The sequence below is a fragment of the Schistocerca serialis genome, chromosome 9 (assembly GCF_023864345.2).
Source record: "Schistocerca serialis cubense isolate TAMUIC-IGC-003099 chromosome 9, iqSchSeri2.2, whole genome shotgun sequence".
Taxonomy (NCBI): domain Eukaryota; kingdom Metazoa; phylum Arthropoda; class Insecta; order Orthoptera; family Acrididae; genus Schistocerca; species Schistocerca serialis.
Genome location: NC_064646.1, coordinates 131775545 through 131799891, shown reverse-complemented (window position 1 = coordinate 131799891; position 24347 = coordinate 131775545). Strand labels below are relative to the sequence as shown.

At 41.7% G+C, this 24347-nt stretch overlaps 1 protein-coding gene across 1 annotated transcript in view; it reads left to right on the top strand.

Moving 5' to 3' along the window:
• The window catches only part of LOC126419013 (Meckel syndrome type 1 protein), a 113673-nt gene that overhangs the window by 71746 nt on the left and 17580 nt on the right, over positions 1-24347 (top strand). The window contains exons 4-6 of the mRNA XM_050086067.1: positions 10577-10811; positions 12859-13021; positions 20035-20157. Of these exons, the coding sequence (XP_049942024.1) occupies positions 10577-10811; positions 12859-13021; positions 20035-20157 (521 nt within the window). The remainder of the gene's footprint in view (positions 1-10576; positions 10812-12858; positions 13022-20034; positions 20158-24347) is intronic.

The following is a 24347-nucleotide window of genomic DNA, read 5'->3' as shown; positions in this document are numbered from 1 at the left end:
GTGGGAGGCAAGCACGTTACCACCCAGCTAAGCAGGCGGACTCTTAGTGCACTGCAAGCACTTCATTAATGTATCGAATAGACCCACTGATTCAGCTCACCCATGACTCCTTGCAGCGGTTCCAACACTGCGGCAAGGAGGTGATCTTTTGCTGGGTACCTGGCCACATTGAGATACAGGGCAATGGCATGGCTGACAAAGCTGCCAAGAAAGCATGTTGGGATGGTACTTCCCATCATTGTCCCATCTCGTTGCATGCCATCATCTCATTTTATGAGAGATGGATCATGCATCAGTGGGGTACTGGATGGTTGCAGGTGACAGACAACAAACTGTGGTCACTCAAATCGACTACAAAGGCTTGGCGGACTTCATGTCAGCCTCGCCATTGGAAGGAGATTCTGCTTACCAGACTGCGCATCGAGCATAGCCCTTTAACACATGGCTTTCTCCTCCAGCAGAAGGATCCACCACTCTGTGAGGTTTGTGGCTTGCTGCATTCAATTCAGCATATTGTGGCTACCTGTGTCCAATATACTGATATTAGGGCAGCCCTCAGTCTTGCTGGAGATATGCCCACTGTCCTCGCAGATACCGATTCCAGTGTTACAAGGGTGGGAAATTTTGTGAACTGTCAGGCCTTATCCCTAAATTGGTGGGTAAGGGTGGCAGACTTTAATACATTATAAACTTCTCTGCATGTGGGGACATCCTTTGTCCCCACCCATGAGATTTACATGCTAACTTTTCATCAGGGTGCTGATGACCATAATGCCAAGTGCCCCCTGAACCCAAATCAACATCATCATCATCTTCATCATCAATTTCATAGTTACAAAAGCTACTCAAGTATGGTGGGCAAAATGGCAAACAGAATGGACCTAATATCAGGGCATGACTTCAGAACATCAGAGCCTTGTCAAAGTAGCTGATTAATACAGTAAAAACCAGGATAGTACTGCATGAAAAGGTGTGTACTCCTTGGTGGTGTATTACTGTCTGTATCTGAGCAAATACGTTGGCCTCAAATGCCAAGGCTGTAGGGAAGGATTGTGTGACATGAAAAGGCTGGCAACCATCCAAATGTAAATACTGCATTTTATTAGTAGGTTTAATATGAATATAATTTTGAAGCTGTCCCTTGGTGAGGATGAACTCAGCATGAAGGAAAGTGGCATGGGATTCAGAATAGGGCCATGTGAAATTCAACTAGGAGAGTCTATTAAGAGATTCCAGAAATTTTAATCACCTTCACCATGGGTCCGTATGGTAAAATGTCATCAGTGTACGTAAACCAATCCATTGGCTGAAAGCTTATGGACCCCAGGAACTGCCCCTCCATGCAAGCCATGAAGAGATTGGCATAGGAAGGAGCCATCCTGGTTCCCATGACCATGCCTCCAATTGATTTATATGTCTGCCCCTCAAGGATAAAGAAGCACTTGGTAAGTGTAAAGTTCATTAAGGTGAGCATGGAAGTATGTCGTAGGTTTGGAATTAGGTGGGCACTGATTGAGGTAATGGTCAGCAGCAAGCAGACAATTTACTGTGGGGTATTGGTATAGAGGGAGGCAGCATCCGTGATGACGAGCAAGGTGTGTGTTGGGGGCAGGATGTGCATAGATTTCAGACAATCTAGGAAATGGTTGGTGTCTTTAATACAGAAGGGGTGTCAGTGTACTATATGTTGCAGATATCAATCAACTAAGGAGCTATCTGTTTGGTGGATACCTTCAAGCCAGTAATCATGGGACGGCCAGGGTGATTGGGTTTGTGGGTCTTAGGAAGAAGGTAAAAGGTGGGAGTGCATGGTTTGTATGATGTAAGAAGTTCTATATATTGAGGTGTTGGTCCTTGTGAGGTGCATGAGGTTTTAAGGAGGGAGTGTAGGTCATTTAAACCACAGGGATGGTGCCTTGATGGCGGATGCTGTATGCGGAGGTGTCAGACAGCTGGAGTGGAGTCTTGCTTACACACTCCTGTCATTCAAGTTCCACAATGATAGATCCTTGTCTGTCAGTGGGGTAATGATGGGGGTCATCAGTTTGTAGGGAAGTAAGAAGTTGGAGGCCTGCAGAGGAAGAGTTTGGGTCGTGTTGGAGGGATCAGAGAAAGGGTTGTGAAGCAGTGTTGGATGTTAAAAAATGGAAAATCCAGGATGGAGTGTAACAATATTATGGAAAGGATAGTTCCTACTCACCATATAGTGGAGAGGCTTAGTCATAGATAGGCACAACAAAAAGACTGTCACAAAATAAGCTTTAGGCCAACAACGCCTTTGTCAAAAATAGACAACAGACACAGATGCTCATGCAAATGCAACTCATACACACATGACCACAGTCATGCCAGCTGCCAGAGACTGTGGTCTTGTGCGTGTGTTGTGTTTGCGTGATTGTGTGTGTGTTGTCTATTTTTGACAAAGGTGTTGTTGGCTGAAAGCTTTTTTTGTGACAGTCTTTTTGTTGTGCCTATCTGCAACACAGCATCTCTGCTATATGGTGAGTAGCAACTATCCTTTTCATAATAATGCTGGATGTTAAGAGTTCTTGGAAGGCTTGTAAGGGGTGATTTTGAGGTAATGATAATTGATCATGATGGCATTGTGGGTGGAACTGTTCAAGGCAGGGTTGAATGTCAAGTTTGCTGTTGAAAAGATTTTGGGATTGGGTTGAAAAGTGATATTTCTAGTTGGCATTATGTTTGAAGGAAGGTAGTTCTTTCACCAAAGCAGCATGCTTAAATACAGGTTTAGGACTGAAAGTGTGACCCTTGGATAATGCAGATAATTCAGAAGGGGAGAGTGCTTAGATGAAGGGTTCACAACACTGTACAGTAGTGGCTAGTTTGTGTGACATGAGTTATCATTGCTATGGGGTCAGTTGTGAAGGCTGGGCATTGATAAAAAGGTTAACCAAGCTCGGTTTGCAGGAGAGGGTTGGTGGTTGATGGTGTAGCTGTTTAGGGAGCTGGAGAGGGACAGGAAGGGAAACACCACTGTTGAAGTAGTTTAGGAGCTTGAGAGAGACAGGAAGGGAAGCACCACTGTTGAAATAGCTTAGGGGAAGGTAGATAAGGTTTTTTTTGGGGTGAAGTGATACCATCCAATAACACATGAAGGGCAGATAACAGCATGTTTTTTAGGAGTGAAGTGTGGTGTAGTGGAAATCAGTAGATGAGTGCAAGTAGTGGGTAGGTAGATGCAAGCAGTTGTTGTAATTTAAACTGTAGAAGGGAATGGTGTATAGTAGGATTGTGTCCAAAAGCAGGGACTTTCAGTGTTAGGATTTTGGGGGTAACTCCCAGGGACAATCAGGTCCCAAGAAGCAGAACATAAGATCTTAATTTTGATACTGCAAAGCATGTTTTTCAAATGAGTGAATATAGATGTGATAAAATTCATCATGGCAAGAGAAGAGGGTTTGGAGTATTAAAGATGGTTGGGGTGGCAAAAAAGGAGCAGAGGGGGAAATGAGAGAAAAGGAAGACAAGCAATGAAAAAGACTGGAAAAAATGTAGAAAAATTCATACAGAACTCGTGAGAACTGTGGAGGGTTAACAAGAGGTAATGAGTGGGTGAGAACTTCTCACCAGGAAAGCGGACTATCTCCTAAACTACCTCTACAGTGGTGTTTCGCTTCCTGTCCCTCTCCAGCTCCTTAAACAGCCACAATCTCACCACCACTCCCCTCTTCAAATCAAACTTGACCAACCTTTTTAACATTGTCCACCTTCGCAACTGACTCCCAGAGCAAAAATAACTCAAGAACACAAGAACTAGCCATATAACTACAGTGTTCTGAATCTCTCATCTAAGGCACTCTCCCCTCCCAAATTATCTGTATCATCCAATGGTCTTGCTGTCAGCTCCAAACCTGTATCCAATCATGCTGCTTTGGTGAATGACCCAGCTTCCTTTACACATTATGCCAACTGGAAGTATCACTTTGCAACCCAGTCCCAAAACCATTCTAACAGCAAATGTGACATTTAGCCCTGTCTTGAACAGTTGCACCCATGATCCCATCTTGATCAGTGACCACTACCTCAAAATCACCCCTTACAAGCCTTCCAAGAATTTCCGAAATTCAGCATTGTTTCACAACCTTTTCTCTGGTCCCTATAGGATGGCCCTTACTGTTCCTCTTTTGACTTCCAGGCTCTTTGTTCTCTAAAAACTGGCAGACAAGGATCTGCCATTGTGGTACATGACCGACAGAAGTATGTAAGACTACACCATCTATCTGACACCTCTGCGTACAGCATCTGCCCTCAAGATCCCATTCCTGAGATACAAAATGACCTACACTCTCTCCTTAAAACCGCAGACCCCTCATAAGGACTAACACCTCAATCCATAGAACTTATTACCCCACCCAAATCACGCATCCCCACTTTTTACCTTCTTCCTAAGATCCACAAATCCAATCATCCAGGCCATCCCATAGTTACTGGCTTCCACCGAACTTATACCTGCGTCAGATGATCAACACTTACAGTCCATTGTATGAAGACTTCCCTCACATATTAAAGATACCAACCGTTTCCCAGATCGTCTGAAATCTGTGCCCATCCCACACCCATCACACACCTTGCTTGTCACCATTGATGCCATCTCTCTCTATACCAACTTCCCAAGTACAATGTCTATCTGCTGCTGAACATTACCTCAATCAGAACTTACCTGATTCCAAACTTATGATGTCATTCCTGCTTACCTTAACGAACTTTACATTTACCAGTATCTACTTTACCTTTGAGGGGCAGACATATGAACAGTTCAGGGGCAGGGTCATGGGAACCTGGGTGACTCCTTCCTATGCCAATCTTTCCCCAGCTTGCATGGAAGAGGGCTTCCTGGGATGCATAAGTCTTCAACCCCTGGTTTGGTTTAGATACACTGATGTCATATTTGACATATGGGTCCCAGGCCAGGCCGATCTGTTAAAATTTTTGGAATCTCTTAATACATTCTCCCAAATAAATTTCGTATGGTCCTATTCCAAATTCCATGCCATTTTCCTTGATGTTGACCTCATCCTCGCCAAGGGTCAGTTACACAATTACATTCACATTAAACCTGCTAACAAACAACAGTACTTACATTTTGACAGTTGCCATCCGAGTCATGTCAAACAATCCCTCCCATACAACTTTGATATTTGATGCAAACATATTTGCTCTGATGCAGACACTTTACTGCAATACAGCACCATTCTCACCTCAGCCACATAGTTACCCCATCAGACTAGTTAAAAAGTAGATTTCCCAGATTATCATGTCCAATCTTGGTACCGCTGATCCCTCAAAAAAACAACTTAGGAGTACACTTCTCAGTATTATCCTAGTTTTTAATGTATTAATTAATCAATTAAGGCTCTGACTTTCTAAAGTAATGTGCTGACATTAGGTCCATTTGTCTGCAATTTTACACACCACACCGAGAATAGCTTTTGTCACCCCCTGTCCTGGCCCAGTCTCTACAATATCCTGGCCAGAGTTTATGCTTATTCTGCTTCCATTTCCTTATCCTATGGTTCCTACCCCTGTGACTGTCCCCACTGTAAGACATGCCCTATGCACCATCATTGTACCATCTGTACAAGCCCAGTAACTAGCAAAATACATATTATCAAAGGGAAAGCTACATGTGAAATGAAACATGTCGTATACAAGCTGTTACGTATACACTGGCAACACACAATATCCTGTTGCAGAGCATGCTCTACAACATGAAACTCATGATATCAATGTCTGTTTCACCAAAGATGCCTACATTCTTCCCCCAGATACCAGCTTCTCAGAACTGTGCAGGTGGGAACTGGTTTTACAATGTATCCTTTTTTTCTCGCCTCCCACCTAGTTTTAGTTTATGTTAATTTCTTCTGTCTCAGCATTTCTTCTCCATAACTATTCCTTTCTTCACTCCGTTTTAGTTTTCTGTATCTTTTTATTTTCTGACCTGTCTAAATTTCCCCATTCCCGCCATCTCTACGTCATATAATGTGCTTAGCTTTACACTCTTGTTAACTTTGCATGATGTTTTCTGAGTAATCTCTGTCTTGCTTATTGCCCTATTTTACACCTTTAAGCTCTAATTTTGTAAAATCTTGTCTGGTGCAGTCATCAACAATCAGTTGTTGCTTCTCATCCCATCCAGTAAGGTTCCACTGACTCATGGTTCTGGGCAACTTTTCTGAATTATGAGCCACTGGCTCTAAATCCTTGCACATTTCTTTAACCTTTATATGTATTTCTCCTCCTCCCACCACTTGATGAGTACATTTTTTTTATCTGTCCAATCATATTTTCAAAAATTGTTTATAGAAACATATAAAAAGTAAAATATATCTAAAAACAAAGATGATGTGACTTACCAAACGAAAGTGCTGGCAGGTCAATAGACACACAAACAAACACAAACATACATACAAAATACAAGCTTTCGCAACCAACCGTTGCTCCGTCAGGAGAGGGAAGGAGAGGGAAAGACGAAAGGATGTGGGTTTTAAGGGAGAGGGTAAGGAGTCATTCCAATCCTGGGAGCGGAAAGACTTACCTTATGGGGAAAAAAGGACAGGTATACACTCACCCACACACACATATCCATCCGCACATACACAGACACAAGTAGACATTTGTAAAGGCAAAGAGTTTGGGCAGAGATGTCAGTCGAGGCAGAAGTATGGAGGCAAAGATGTTGTTGAAAGACAGGTGAGGTATGAGCGGCGGCAAATTGAAATTAGAAATTAGCGGAGATTGAGGCCTGGCGGATAAGAAGAAGAGAGGATAAAGTGAAGGGCAAGTTCCCATCTCCGGAGCTCTGACAGGTTGGTGTTAGTGGGAAGTATCCAGATAACCCGGATGGTGTAACACTGTGCCAAGATGTGCTTGCCGTGCACCAGGGCATGTTTAGCCACAGGGTGATCCTCATTACCAACAAACACTGTCTGCCTGTGTCCATTCATGCGAATGGACAGTTTGTTGCTGGTCATTCCCACATAAAAAGCTTCACAATGTAGGCAGGTCAGTTGGTAAATCACGTGGGTGCTTTCACACGTGGCTCTGCCTTTGATCATGTACACCTTCCGGGTTTCAGGACTGGAGTAGGTGGTGGTGGGAGGGTGCATGGGACAGGTTTTGCACCGGGGGCGGTTACAAGGGTAGGAGACAGGGGGTAGGGAAGGTGGTTTGGGGATTTCGTAGGGATGAACTAAGAGGTTACGAAGGTTAGGTGGACGGCGGAAAGACACTCTTGGTGGAGTGGGGAGGATTTCATGAAGGATGGATCTCATTTCAGGGCAGCATTTGAGGAAGTCATATCCCTGCTGGAGAGCCACATTCAGAGTCTGATCCAGTCCCGGAAAGTATCCTGTCACAAGTGGAGCACTTTTGGGGTTCTTCTGTGGAAGGTTCTGGGTTTGAGGAGATGAGGAAGTGGCTCTGGTTATTTGCTTCTGTACCAGGTCGGGAGGGTAGTTGTGAGATGCGAAAGCTGTTTTCAGGTTGTTGGTGTAATAGTTCATGGACTCCGGACTGGAGCAGATTCGTTTGCCACGAAGACCTAGGCTGTAGGGAAGGGACTGTTTGATGTGGAATGGGTGGCAGCTGTCATAATCCAGGGCCTCTCTGCCTACGTAGATCAACACCTTCAACCCATTACATGCAGTCTCCCATCCTTCATCAAAGACACCAACCACTTTCTCGAACGCCTGGAATCCTTACCCAGTCTGTTACCCCTGGAAACCATCCTTGTAACCATTGATGCCACTTCCTTATACACAAATATTCCGCACGTCCAGGGCCTCGCTGCGATTGAGCACTTCCTGTCACGCCGATCATCTGCCACCCTACCTAAAACCTCTTTCCTCATTACCTTAGCCAGCTTCATCCTGACCCACAACTTCTTCACTTTCGAAGGCCAGACATACCAATAATTAAAGGGAACAGCCATGGGTGCCAGGATGGCCCCCTCGTACGCCAACCTATTCATGGGTCACATAGAGGAAGCCTTCTTGGTTACCCAGGCCTGCCAACCCAAAGTTTGGTACAGATTTATTGATGACATCTTCATGATCTGAACTCACAGTGAAGAAGAACTCCAGAATTTCCTCTCCAACCTCAACTCCTTTGGTTCCATCAGATTCACCTGGTCCTACTCCAAATCCCATGCCACTTTCCTTGATGTTGACCTCCACCTGTCCAATGGCCAGCTTCACACGTCCGTCCACATCAAACCCACCAACAGGCAACAGTACCTCCATTATGACAGCTGCCACCCATTCCACATCAAACGGTCCCTTCCCTACAGCCTAGGTCTTCGTGGCAAACGAATCTGCTCCAGTCCGGAATCCCTGAACTATTACACCAACAACCTGAAAACAGCTTTCGCATCCCGCAACTACCCTCCCGACCTGGTACAGAAGCAAATAACCAGAGCCACTTCCTCATCTCCTCAAACCCAGAACTTCCACAGAAGAACCCCAAAAGTGCCCCACTTGTGACAGGATACTTTCCGGGACTGGATCAGACTCTGAATGTGGCTCTCCAGCAGGGATACGACTTCCTCAAATGCTGCCCTGAAATGAGATCCATCCTTCATGAAATCCTCCCCACTCCACCAAGAGTGTCTTTCCATCGTCCACCTAACCTTTGTAACCTCTTAGTTCATCCCTATGAAATCCCCAAACCACCTTCCCTACCCTCTGGCTCCTACCCTTGTAACCGCCCCCAGTGCAAAACCTGTCCCATGCACCCTCCCACCACCACCTACTCCAGTCCTGTAACCCGGAAGGTGTACATGATCAAAGGCAGAGCCACGTGTGAAAGCACCCACGTGATTTACCAACTGACCTGCCTACACTGTGAAGCTTTCTATGTGGGAATGACCAGCAACAAACTGTCCATTCACATGAATGGACACATGCAGACAGTGTTTGTTGGTAATGAGGATCACCCTGTGGCTAAACATGCCTTGGTGCACGGCCAGCACATCTTGGCACAGTGTTACACCGTCCGGGTTATCTGGATACTTCCCACTAACACCAACCTGTCAGAACTCCGGAGATGGGAACTTGCCCTTCACTATATCCTCTCTTCTTGTTATCATCCAGGCCTCAATCTCCGCTACTTTCTAATTTCAATTTGCCGCCGCTCATACCTCACCTGTCTTTCAACAACATCTTTGCCTCTGTACTTCTGCCTCAACTGACATCTCTGCCCAAGCTCTTTGCCTTTACAAATGTCTGCTTGTGTCTGTGTATGTGCGGATGGATATGTGTGTGTGTGCGAGTGTATACCTGTCCATTTTTCCCCATAAGGTAAGTCTTTCTGCTCCCGGGATTGGAATGACTCCTTACCCTCTCCCTTAAAACCCACATCCTTTCGTCTTTCCCTCTCCTTCCCTCTTTCCTGACGAAGCAATGGTTGGTTGCGAAAGCTTGAATTTTGTGTGTATGTTTGTGTTTGTTTGTGTGTCTATTGACCTGCCAGCACTTTCGTTTGGTAAGTCACATCAACTTTGTTTTTAGGTATATTTTTCCCATGTGGAATGTTTCCCTCTATTATATTCATATACAAAGTAATTTAGAAGTATTCCCTATTATTGTCGAAATGAGTAGATTATGACTAGTTGTAATTTGTTATTAATATAGTTTACAGAAATAGCCTGCTGTGGCTGCATGTTAATGTATACTTTTCTGATTCTATATCCCTAAGGGCTCTCTTTCATTATGCAATTTACAGAACACAGCATTTGAATTAATTAATGAAGAACAAAAATTTGTAGGTCACTTAAAAAATAAGTTTTCTGTCTGTGGGTGTATGTCAACCAACTTTACTGAAATTTTGTGTTGATTGAGAGTGTCTCATCGAGTTTCCTTTGCAATCTGTTTGTACAATAAAGGTGCATTTTCTGAAAGAATGAAATATACAGTATTAATAGCCACTTATAAAAGTGGAGATAAGCAAGCAACCTGTAAGTATAGGCCCATTTCCATCCTATTCATGTTTTCAAAGCTTTTTGGAAGGTAGCTGACACCATAATATGGAAACTCTTTTCTGATAGTAATCTTCTATTAACAGCTCAGTTTGTCATCTGTAAACGATTTTGCTTTGAGAAAGTAATATATGATCTCCAGAACTTGGTTCTGGGAGAATAAAATGAGAAAAATTACACTGTTGGTAATTTCTGTAACCAATCTTCAGTTGTGTAGAATCTACACAACATTGTAGATTATGAAGCGTAGTTTGAATCTACATGACACTGTAGAGTATGAGGCATAGTTCACCTCTCACAATACTGGGAGAGTAGATGGAGTTCGACACATATTGAAGACTGTAACATCTTCAATTAAATAAATATCTTAGTTTCTGACATTTAGTCAAAGTATTTAATTTTGGAAACTTTGCCAATAAATCAAATGAACCTGAACATTTTATTAGATAAATCTCCATTATTCTATGCAGACTTTAATGTCATTTCCCTTTAATATTTATTTGTGTAATTTTATATTAAAGTATAGGTACAGTGTTTACCTTTATCAGTGCATCTTATGCTCTCATTTCTTCATTTTAGTGTTGGTGGGGAAAGCACCTCTGTGGGCCAGACTAGTGTACTACCAACAGAAGTTGTCCTTTGTCGTTTGTCATGGGACAGGCAGCGTGGCCTTTTGACTATAATGCCAGATTTCTCCCCTACTTCACTGGATGGTAAGTGTGAACCTTACCTGCTGGAAGTGGGAGGAGATGCACGTAAAGCTTGTCGTTACTGGTTGTATCATGTCTCAGAGCAGCCAGATGATAATATAAAGGTGAGTGTTTGTGACAGGCTGTTACTCACTTTCGATGTAATATTTTTGAACAGACTGCTGAAGAGAGATATTTGTTAACAGACACATAATTACTGAAGTGATAGTTGAATATCTGTGAAAAATTGTTTGGCTGCACTGTCACATTCAGCATTTTATAATTAGTAAAATTCTACCCACCAACTAGCATATCTGACACTCCCTCTCAAATGTAACTTATCTCCTATGGCCGCATGTCATCCCTGTGATAGTTGGAAAATATATTGGTAATTTTAGCATTGTTGGTGTGTAAATTTATTTGAAAATGAAACTGATACTGTTAAGGCAATAAGGAGCCCTATAGATTTTGGAAACCAATATCAGCTAAGTACTTCTACATCCACACCTGTACACCACAACTCAGTTTTCAGGGCATGGTGAAGGATTTTTTGGGTGCCACTCTTGTGATCCCCATTTGTTGTTAGATTTGTGAATAGCGTGTGAGGAGAATGACAGCCAACAAGTCTCTGTACAAGCACAAATCCATCCAACTCCAGAATATCAAGTCATTGTCAGAGGAAACAAATTACTAACTAGTGACGTCCCCAAGAACTGAACATACTTCTTTTTTGCAAAATTCATTTTCTCTGGAACTGCCTGCCATATTACTACTGGGAGCTACCAGAAGGAGTTACACAAATAAGGTGATTCTCTACATACTTTTATGCAGTCTTAGACAAAAATAATTCATTGGGCTATTGAAAATGACTGGAAATTGAAACCAGTTTAACTACTGAAATATTTTATGTGAGCATTCGACTAAAAAAACTTAATTCTTAATGGCAATTATGTAGCAAAAAAAGAATTTGTGCTCTATCAATAGAGGTTCAGGGCCTTATATCAGAAAATAACTGCATTCTGAGTTTCATTGAACCTGTGAATGAAGTGTAGTTTCATTTGTTGAATATGTTAATTTTCAGAAATTTGTTTATTTAGTCTTGGGAAATTATCCAAATGTCTAATTTTAAGATGCTAATTGCTCATTAGTTCCTAGCAGTACACCACATATGAAAATCTAAAACATATTTGTAACTAATGATTATACACTTGTCATGGTCACCAAAATTTTTTCTTTGTTTTTACTTCTCATGGCGTGTTTTGGGTTGCCCCACATCAGATCTATGGCATACAAATACCATTTGAGACAAAATAGACAAATATACACTACAGTGAAGCAGTATAACATACTGTTAACATCAACACGTAGTACCTTGTCACTTGTAATCATTCCATTACAAAGTCAGTGCCCAAACTGGCTCAGGCAGTGCCACATGTTATACTGTAAACAATCTTTGCCATAAGGTAGCATTAATCATAGTATCAAAATGCCTATGGCAATAGGCATATCTGTGAGACATTGACCCTTATTACATGTATATTTTAACTTCAGTTATACAAAAAATTTGTTAGGAGCAGTAATGTATAAATGCAACTAGTACATGGTATATGAAATTACAAAAAACTAATCCACTTTAAAGGTGCTATATGGGGACAAGAATATTATTGGAATTACTAAGGACCTCTGCCATATACAGCCCAGAAGCTGAAAATATAGTATCTGAACTGTCATTACATTTACATCACAATTTGCCAAATGAATGTAGTACGTTTTTAACTAAACTGTGTTATGGAAAATATGTAATGCAATTTTACACAACTTATCTAACAATCATATAACACCAGATATGTAAAAATAAAACAAGCAATGCTTTAACAAGCCATCGAGTTGAACAGTGCATGACAGAACCAAAAGATTGTAAAATATGGGAAGGAGGAAGTAGGAACATTTATTATGACAACCAAGGGGGAAGCCACTTCTTTATTTGAAATGAACTGTGGCACTTATGTGGAACATTTATGTGACTTTAAAGCACATGTTATAATATGTGTCATTTTTAAAATATTTGTATTTTTTAGAACAAGAAATTTTAACTTGATTGAAGAATACCATTCATTGTGTACAGTGCTTAGTTAACCAGCAGATTATAATTATATGATAATTTTTTTGCAGGTGCCTGCTTTGTCACTTGGTATTAGCCATCTGAGCTTAGGAACAGACTTCAAGACTCCAGAACAAGGAACAGTACAGTTAACTGTACTAGTTGAAATTGTATCTGCCTCGGGCTATGATTTTGATGGTCTTTTCATTGAGTACTGCTTTGAACTGCCTGATGGTATGCTGTTTTCTTCTGTCTACTGTGAAACATTCTTAATTTTGAAACTTCCTGGCAGATTAAAACTGTGTGCCCGACCGAGACTCGAACTCGGGACCTTTGCCTTTCGCGGGCAAGTGCTCTACCATCTGAGCTACCGAAGCACGACTCACGTCCGGTACTCACAGCTTTACTTCTGCCAGTACCTCGTCTCCTACCTTCCAAACTTTACAGAAGCTCTCCTGCGAAACATGCAGAACTAGCACTCCTGAAAGAAAGGATATTGCGGAGACATGGCTTAGCCACAGCCTGGGGGATGTTTCCAGAATGAGATTTTCACTCTGCAGCGGAGTGTGCGCTGATATGAAACTTCCTGGCAGATTAAAACTGTGTGCCCGACCGAGACTCGAACTCGGGACCTTTGCCTTTCGCGGGCAAGTGCTCTACCATCTGAGCTACCGAAGCACGACTCACGTCCGGTACTCACAGCTTTACTTCTGCCAGTACCTCGTCTCCTACCTTCCAAACTTTACAGAAGCTCTCCTGCGAAACATGCAGAACTAGCACTCCTGAAAGAAAGGATATTGCGGGGACATGGCTTAGCCACAGCCTGGGGGATGTTTCCAGAATGAGATTTTCACTCTGCAGCGGAGTGTGCGCTGATATGAAACTTCCTGGCAGATTAAAACTGTGTGCCCGACCGAGACTCGAACTCGGGACCTTTGCCTTTCGCGGGCAAGTGCTCTACCATCTGAGCTACCGAAGCACGACTCACGTCCGGTACTCACAGCTTTACTTCTGCCAGTACCTTGTCTCCTACCTTCCAAACTTTACAGAAGCTCTCCTGCGAAACATGCAGAACTAGCACTCCTGAAAGAAAGGATATTGCGGAGACATGGCTTAGCCACAGCCTGGGGGATGTTTCCAGAATGAGATTTTCACTCTGCAGCGGAGTGTGCGCTGATATGAAACTTCCTGGCAGATTAAAACTGTGTGCCCGACCGAGACTCGAACTCGGGACCTTTGCCTTTCGCGGGCAAGCGCTCTACCATCTGAGCTACCGAAGCACGACTCACGTTCGGTACTCACAGCTTTACTTCTGCCAGTACCTCGTCTCCTACCTTCCAAACTTTACAGAAGCTCTCCTGCGAAACATGCAGAACTAGCACTCCTGAAAGAAAGGATATTGCGGAGACATGGCTTAGCCACAGCCTGGGGGATGTTTCCAGAATGAGATTTTCACTCTGCAGCGGAGTGTGCGCTGATATGAAACTTCCTGGCAGATTAAAACTGTGTGCCCGACCGAGACTCGAACTCGGGACCTTTGCCTTTCGCGGGCAAGTGCTCTACCATCTGAGCTACCGAAGCACGACTCACGTCCGGTACTCAGATGGTAGAGCACTTGCCCGCGAAAGGCAAAGGTCCCGAGTTCGAGTCTCGGTCGGGCACACAGTTTTAATCTGCCAGGAAGTTTCATATCAGCGCACACTCCGCTGCAGAGTGAAAATCTCATTCTGGAAACATCCCCCAGGCTGTGGCTAAGCCATGTCTCCGCAATATCCTTTCTTTCAGGAGTGCTAGTTCTGCATGTTTCGCAGGAGAGCTTCTGTAAAGTTTGGAAGGTAGGAGACGAGGTACTGGCAGAAGTAAAGCTGTGAGTACCGGACATGAGTCGTGCTTCGGTAGCTCAGATGGTAGAGCACTTGCCCGCGAAAGGCAAAGGTCCCGAGTTCGAGTCTCGGTCGGGCACACAGTTTTAATCTGCCAGGAAGTTTCATATCAGCGCACACTCCGCTGCAGAGTGAAAATCTCATTCTGGAAACATCCGCCAGGCTGTGGCTAAGCCATGTCTCCGCAATATCCTTTCTTTCAGGAGTGCTAGTTCTGCATGTTTCGCAGGAGAGCTTCTGTAAAGTTTGGAAGGTAGGAGACGAGGTACTGGCAGAAGTAAAGCTGTGAGTACCGGACGTGAGTCGTGCTTCGGTAGCTCAGATGGTAGAGCACTTGCCCGCGAAAGGCAAAGGTCCCGAGTTCGAGTCTCGGTCGGGCACACAGTTTTAATCTGCCAGGAAGTTTCATATCAGCGCACACTCCGCTGCAGAGTGAAAATCTCATTCTGGAAACATCCCCCAGGCTGTGGCTAAGCCATGTCTCCGCAATATCCTTTCTTTCAGGAGTGCTAGTTCTGCATGTTTCGCAGGAGAGCTTCTGTAAAGTTTGGAAGGTAGGAGACGAGGTACTGGCAGAAGTAAAGCTGTGAGTACCGGACGTGAGTCGTGCTTCGGTAGCTCAGATGGTAGAGCACTTGCCCGCGAAAGGCAAAGGTCCCGAGTTCGAGTCTCGGTCGGGCACACAGTTTTAATCTGCCAGGAAGTTTCATATCAGCGCACACTCCACTGCAGAGTGAAAATCTCATTCTGGAAACATCCCCCAGGCTGTGGCTAAGCCATGTCTCCGCAATATCCTTTCTTTCAGGAGTGCTAGTTCTGCATGTTTCGCAGGAGAGCTTCTGTAAAGTTTGGAAGGTAGGAGACGAGGTACTGGCAGAAGTAAAGCTGTGAGTACCGAACGTGAGTCGTGCTTCGGTAGCTCAGATGGTAGAGCGCTTGCCCGCGAAAGGCAAAGGTCCCGAGTTCGAGTCTCGGTCGGGCACACAGTTTTAATCTGCCAGGAAGTTTCATATCAGCGCACACTCCGCTGCAGAGTGAAAATCTCATTCTGGAAACATCCCCCAGGCTGTGGCTAAGCCATGTCTCCGCAATATCCTTTCTTTCAGGAGTGCTAGTTCTGCATGTTTCGCAGGAGAGCTTCTGTAAAGTTTGGAAGGTAGGAGACGAGGTACTGGCAGAAGTAAAGCTGTGAGTACCGGACGTGAGTCGTGCTTCGGTAGCTCAGATGGTAGAGCACTTGCCCGCGAAAGGCAAAGGTCCCGAGTTCGAGTCTCGGTCGGGCACACAGTTTTAATCTGCCAGGAAGTTTCATATCAGCGCACACTCCGCTGCAGAGTGAAAATCTCATTCTGGAAACATCCCCCAGGCTGTGGCTAAGCCATGTCTCCGCAATATCCTTTCTTTCAGGAGTGCTAGTTCTGCATGTTTCGCAGGAGAGCTTCTGTAAAGTTTGGAAGGTTGGAGACGAGGTACTGGCAGAAGTAAAGCTGTGAGTACCGGACGTGAGTCGTGCTTCGGTAGCTCAGATGGTAGAGCACTTGCCCGCGAAAGGCAAAGGTCCCGAGTTCGAGTCTCGGTCGGGCACACAGTTTTAATCTGCCAGGAAGTTTCATATCAGCGCACACTCCGCTGCAGAGTGAAAATCTCATTCTGGATTCTTAATTTTGTTTACATCAATGCAAATACGTTACATATAGTGATGTCTTCTTCCCCCTCATACCACTTCTTCATACACTACTCTCTCCCTCCCTCCTAAATGACAATTGCTATTCCCAACACACTGGTTGTTAACAAGCTCTAGATCAGTTCCTTTAAAGACTCTGTGTATCTACCATCACAAATCTGTGTTATTGGAATACAGACATCACTATTCAGGATCAGTTTTTCAGATCCATTTTGTAGTCGTAGTGGTAGTAGTAGTTTTATCCATCATGGTATTGCAATTTAAGGGGGAAAAATAATTCATATATAAAGGCATTTATGTACTTACAAAATCTGGCTTGAAAAGGATGGGACAGGCAGTCAGCCACAGCCTTGTAGCAGGATCCACCCATAATTTTCCAGAAGTAGGTTAGGAAAAACGAAGGAAACTTAAATCAGGATGGCTGGATGAAGATTGGGTCCTTCATCCTCCCAAATACAAGACCAACCTGTTTAAAACTGCACTCCCTCATTCAGTTTATCTCTAGTTTACAATACTCTTTTGCAAATATGTTATTTAACAATGCAAAACACTGCTGCTGTACAGCAACAATGTTTGGTTTCCATGTTGTATGTCGCAACTTCCCATTTGCTAAGCCTGAAAAATTGAATCAGCATCTCTCTATAAAGAATAAGATGCTGAGATCAGAAAGAGCACAGGATGAAATAAAAACATATTGTGAAAGTGTTATGTGAAATTTAGGTGTTTTATAAATATTATCTGTATTATTATTTACTTTTGTTACATTTTTTACCAAACCTCTACTTCGTGTTATTCAAATAATCCTTCACTGTGTAGAATGTGTTCCTTAAAAGGCACTTTTTATCTACTTTTTTAAATAAGCTTCTGTTAGTAATCTCTTTAATCTCCTTGGACAATTTAATCTACAGTTTTATTCCTTATTAGAAACTGCTGTTTGGAGAGTCATGTTTACTGCTTTTTGGTAAATGTAAGTCTACTCTAGATCTTGCTCTATGGTCATGGACAGAGATATTTCTGCAGTAATAACCAGTCTTAGTTTTGATGTGTACAACTGATCCGTAAATGTACTCACATGGTGTAGTTAGAATCCCCAGTGTTTTGAACAGGTCTTTGCAGTATACTTGACTACTCTCTCTCTCTCTCTTTTTTCTTTCTTTTTTTTTTATTCCTATGGCCCTTTTCATTAGTTTTAAAACCGTGTTCATATTTAGTGCACTCCATAGTTAAGAACTGAATATAAAAATGAGTAGTATGTAATAAAAATATATTGCCAGTTACACACTGAGGACAGGACTCTTAAGGGTTAACATTCTGGTGACATTCAGTTTGCAGTCTCTTCATGTGTTCGTGCTACTTCAACTGAGAATCAATATTCATTCCTTGAAATTTTGTGTTTGATACACGGTCTGTGGATGTGCTCTCTGTAAGGTATGCCCAATTGAAAAGGTGACCTTTGTTGTAGTGGCATTGTTATTAATCCTGGTGCGTGAATGCATTTGCCGAGAGATGGCTTGGTGGTATACTCAGTTGTGCAATTCGAGTTAATGGCTTCACAGCAGTTTCCTCTTTCCTGGAGATTGTTTCCACAGTTCTTTACGTGATGGATTCCTCCCAGTTAGCACAAAGTGTGTTATACAATTTCTTTGCACAGTAGGGGAGTATGCTTCACAAATTTATCACAGGATGAAAAAGGTGCACAAAGAGCAGTGTCTTGCACGGCACAATATTCCAGTGTTGTCAGCGATACGAGGCAGGATGTGTAAACATGGAGAAAATGTCACATCCTTGGCAGGCACACATTGTCACCTCTCTTCCAGTGCCACAATTTTGGTTGTGGAGGAACTCATAAGGACAAATAGTTGAATCACCACAAATGTCATTGATGTTGGGCTCTCAACAAGCAAAGGAACTGTGCATCATGTAATCCATGAGAAGATTCATTATGATAAATTGTGTGCACAGAGACTCAACAGAAGGCAAGAATGGGTGTTTGTCTGACCTATCTGCTGAAATATGCAGTGTAAGGAATGGATTTGATTGCTCATATTGTGGAATGTGATGAAATGTGGTGTCACAACTTCGACCATGCCTCCAGACTTAGTAGACAGAAGTGATTTCATCCTGACTTGACCTGTACAAAAAAAAGACTGTGGCCTGAAGGCTGGAAAAGTGATGCTCAGCTTCTTTTTTGACCAATAAGGACTTCTTCCATGGGGTGCAACAGTTAATGCTGAGCAATATGATGACAAATAGCTGATGGTCAAAAGGCCATTGGGAAGAAGTACAGGGATAAGCTCTTGAATGGGTAGTACTTCTCGAGGACAATGCTAGGCCACATGTGGCCAAGAAGACCCTTGAGTTCAATGGGAAGTCCTGGAACATCCTCTTTACTGCCTCAATATCTCCCCATGAGACACGCATACCTTTGGCCCCTTAAAAGAATCCCTGAAAGGTGATAAGGAAGTGCAGGATACCATGGAAAACTGGATCTGTTTGCAACTCAGGAGTTTCGACACTGAAGCCATCCACTTCCTTGCTGCATGCAGGGAACTATGTATCATTGTCAATGGTTATATGAACTTTAAATATAATATTGTCATTAACATTTCTTTTCATATAACTGTTGTCTACTTTTCATTTGGGCACGCCCTATACTGTACATTTAATTTGGGTGTGTCATTTTCTATTTTCCAGCTGAAATTATTTCTTTGTGGTCAATGTCTTTTACTGCATATTAACATATTGTAAATGTCCTTGAGAGTTTAATTTGCTTTCTCTGCAAGGAGTTCTCTTGCTTTGTCTGTGACTGTAATACTGCAGTCACCAGAAAAGAAAATCTTTTTGTCATGAGTATCATTATTGGGAATGTCACTGATGTATTTATTAATGTGGTTTGGTTATGATAAGAGTTTCAATAAAAGTTTAGCCTTATGTTAGGTTTGTGCCACCTCTGCTCTTTGTACACTACCTGGTAGCTCCACTTCTTATGCCTGATGGTTCTAATTTATTTTGCAGAATCTTAAGGTCAACAGTACTAAAAGTTTTAGAAGTCTCTAGGAATATGCATATGACAGACTCATCCTTGTCGTGAGCATCAAGTACCAGTTTTTTGAATTCTACTATGGCTTATCCTGTACTTCTACCACTTCGAAACCCAAACTGTGTTTCATTTAGAAGATTTTATGTATTGAAATAATTGATTAATATGTCTTTTATAACAGATTATATTATTTTGAGACTGGTGACAGCAAGGAAGTGGCCCAGTAATTTTCTTTGTCTCCTGCATCACGTTTATTCACCAGATGTACAACTCTTGGCTATTTTAAGTAGTGTGGATATTTCCCTAACACTGATTCATTTATTACGTTTGTTAAGGCAGCTTGTATATTCTGTACACTTTGCTCCAGCACACATATTGCTACTTCATCTAAGTTGACTGACCCTTTTTTATAGGTTTTGTACAGTTTTACTGACTTCATGTTCTGTTGTTGGTAGTAACATCATTGTACACAATGCACAACAGTGTGTGGCTATTAGAAACTGAATTTATATGAACTGAAACAGATATCTTTTCATTCTTGTATTTATAACAACATTGTGTTGGGGATGGAAACTATCAAGCTCTAAGGATTAACAAGTGTTTCATGAAAGTTTAACTGAAATTTTTGTTTTTGGCACAGGGTGGTCAGGTCCATCTCCTGCACTTCTTGCCGGAGCAACACATCGGTCAAATAAAAATGACAAAGGAGAAGCATTTTTTGGCTACATTTTTGAAGTTGAGCTTGCAAGCACAGATGACATAGGTAAAGAAATTACACTAATATGATTACTTTCTTGAAATCTTAGTGTTGCTGCTCTAGGAACCTGCAGGTAGCCATATGGAAAGCTGAACAAGACTGTCATTTTATTTAGTTATTTCAATGTCCTCCAATTGACATTGTGTATAACTTTCCTTACAAATCTGTATTTTCTTGCTTCCCCATTCAGCTCATAAGTTTCCTAATATCTATAGACAGTATTGAAGCTAATCTTCCAAGTACTGAATAAATAAACATTTTAATAAATAAATATTGAAATAGAATATTTTGTTAAGTAGGTACGTGTTAGAATGCTTAGCCAAATTTGATGCCAATAATGACATAAACAACTAATGAAAAAATGTGATTTCAGACTGAGTGTTATTTACATACGAGAGTTCATGCATATTGAAATCTCAGTAGTCATTAAGATACCTATTATAATCATGCATGGCAATATGAGATAAAATATTGTTGGGTTAGAGAGTCGTTGAAAGGCAGAATTGTTGAGCTGTCAGCAGGCACACACAAAAAGAAAACAAACTTGCTAGCTTTCAGAACATCTTGAGCTAGAGTAACACACACACACACACACACACACACACACACACACACACACACACACACATGGTGGACAGACATTGCCAGTTGGGGCACATGGATAAGTTGTGCTGGGGGTTGTGTCGAGTGAGGTTGGTAGAGGAAAAGAAAGGTGAGAGGCAGGGGAGGGATTGTGGGTGAGTGTCTAGTGGCTCAAAGGGAGGCAGCCAGTAGCTGGCTTGCTGGCAAGGAATGCAGGAGGGAGGGTTGGCAGGTACACAGTTTACGCAAGTGATCCATGATTGTCAGAGTTGGTGGGGAACAGTGCACATTGAAGGTGATATTGGGACAGGAATTGGAATGGGGTGACAGCACAGAAGAAGCAGAAACTTTTGGGTGGAGGGTCTGGGGACAATGGGTTACTGAAAATTGAGACCAAGAAAATTATGGGACCAAAGGATCTGTTGCAAAGATAACTCCCATCTGCATAGTACAGAGAAACTGGTGGTGGAGGGAAGGATCCAGATGGCCTGGGTTTTGAAGCACCTGTTGAAATTGGGCATTTTATGCTCAGCTGCATGTTGTGCCATCAGTGGTCAACTTTTTTCTTGTCGACAGTTTGGCACTAGCCTTTCATCATGACAGACAGCTGATTGGTAATCATACTTACTGAAAAACTGTGTAGTGTTTGCAGCAGAGTTGCTATATGACACAGCTGCTTTTACAGGTGGCCCAGCCTCTGCGGGGTAGGATAAGCCTGTGACAGACTGGAATAGGAAGCGCTGGGTGCACGGATTGAGCAGGTCTTCAACTATGGTCTACCACAAGTATATGATTCCTGCGGCAAGGGGTTGGAAGTGGGAGTGGCATTGGTATGGACTAGGATGTTGCATAGGCTGGGTTGGCAACAGAACCCTGCTTTGGAAGATAGTTTTCCATTGACCATCCTAGGTTCAAAACAGTGAAGGTTGTAATAATTATACGGAGATGAAAAGACTTGCATAGGATAGAGAACTTGAAGAGCTGCAGACTGAAGACTACTGCAAAACCTTGTCTGTATGGTCAGAGTGGTATTCTACATATTGATGTAAATGGCTTGGAAAGCTGCCTGTGGAGATAAAACAATAAGTTGGATTTTATCTAATAACATCATTGCTGATGGAAAATTAAATCCCAAGTAATTGGGAGTCCTTGCAAATTCAATAGTAAATACAAAATATGCCTCATTCAGACATCCTTTAAATAACCAAGTAATATAAAATTGAGAGGGGAAATCCTTCTTACAGCATTATGTAAATAGATCTCAGTTTTTAGAGCATGTGGATGACTATTATCCTTTGTTAGCTGTCTGTATGCCAATCTAGAAAACATCTGTACATCAAAGTATAACTAGAAAAGTAATGAGAAAGTGTTTCACTTCATATTTAACTGATAGGAAGCAAGGGGTCATATTACATAAGTCATGCACATTTCATGATGAATGTTCTTTTAAGTGGAGACAAGTTACTTACTGCCAGTGTCCCACAGCGCTCTGAGATCGCTTCTGTTCTTGCTTTATATTAATTGCATTCTGTCTTAATGACAGTATTATTAAAATGATAGTTTGCTGATCTCCATATGGGGAGATATTGAGTTGCAGACAAAAAGACTGCTATACACTTGAGCTCTCACTGAAAAGGCATTCTAAAGAGGAAAAAAACACACACACACACACACACACACACTTTTACAGAAGCACAATTCACACAGACACTGTCTCTGGTTGCTGAGGCCTCAATGGCCAGAGAAAGTGGTCATGGTTGTGTGAGTTGTGCTTGCAAGAACGTGTGTGTGTTTACTTTAGAAGGAAGCCGTTTGGCCGAAAACTCTAATGTGTTCTGCCTGTCTGCAACTCAGCATCTCCTTCATACAGTGAGTAGGAGTCTATCCTTTTCATAATATTGGCATTATTCCATCCTGGCTTTTCCATTGTTACAGTCTGTTTTACAATGATAAAGCAGAAGGAGTGCTCTGTGCTGATAATACAAGCAGCTCAAAAGAGGTGGAATGAAATATTTAAAAGTATTAGCTATTGGTTCATGTTAAAAGGTCTGTTATGCAACACGTAAAAAATACAGTATCACTTCTGTATAAGGTGGGAGATACCTTTGTCAATAACAATGCAGCAAGAGGAAAAGGAAATATGTAGAAGTGTTTGTTCAAAATTCTTGGTTGTGCTTACTGATCAGAACTTGCATTGGAAACATAATACCAGATCATACTAAATATCGAAGTTCAGCAACAATTAAATGCCATATTGACTGCTAATCGACCATAACTGTTTCAAAAATATGAAAAGATTTGTCACAGGCTGCTACCAGTCACAAAATTTTGTTGATTTAAATGATTTGATGAAACAGCTTGTTTTGTGACACATCATCTTCAGGCTACATTCATTTGTTGCTATGTTGTTCACATAATTTTTTTAGAAGTAATCACTCACATTGTTCATATGAATTTGTTTAGTTATCTTCATTGTTATAGCTCCTTGGATCTTATTAAACCCCATTCATAAACTTGCAAAGGATAGGCCCTAGTTAAAATGTGACACCAAAATCAACTCTAATGTACAGCAGAAATAAGGTGGCAGTCAAAACAAAGCTTAGTTCAGTTTAACTACTGATTTTTCAGTCCTTGTATTATCAGTCACTTGCAATGTCTCCTGTACATCTTACTGCCACATCTCTGATATTGGTTGACAACATATATTACAATAAGAAGGACTGTGACAATTTAATGTTAAAAATGACAGTATAATAATAATAATAAAAAATAATAATAATAATATTTATTCAACATGGAATAATCAAATTGAGTCCCTAGAAATCATACAGTTTCAGGACATCATACAGATTATTCTTCTGAATATGTCAGTTTATAAATTACAAACTAAAAATTTGTTTGTATTAATAAATTTTACATTTTGATGGATTTTACATTTGGTAGTATACAATCACAATATTACAAATATTGTTTTTATCAACATTATATCAGTTGTAGGTTACTTAAAACTATGAGCTTGACATACTTATGAAGCACTTTTCATACAGATATAATACTCGTCTAGGGAATAAAAAGGGTTTTCAATTAGAATTCTTTTTAGCTGATCTTTTAATTTGTTAGTAGGAAGGGTTGTGAGACTGTGTGGTAGGGCATTGGCTAGCTTCAGCCCAGCATGAAGTGCATTTTTTTCATATAAAGCTATTCTGTGGCTATTTACGTGGTATCTGAACTTTTGCCTTGTATCGTACTGGTGCAGGTCACAGTTGAAATTTGGATTTATTGTTTTCACAAGCAATATAACTTTCAATATGTATATACCTATAATGGTAAGCACACCTAATTTTTGGAACAGATTTCGACATGATTCTTGAGGTTTGGCACCACAAATAATTCTGATAACTTTCTTTCTGTAGTATTAATAATGTGCTTAGGTTGGCTTGAGTTGTTGCACCTCATATTTCTACAGCATAGTTTAAGTTTGATGAGAATAGGGCATGATAAGCAGTTTTTAGTACACACGTGTCCTTACAATATGTGCTAATCATATTTATAGCAAACACATACTTCGACAGCTTACATGCTAAGGAATCAATATGCATGTCCCATTTGAGGCT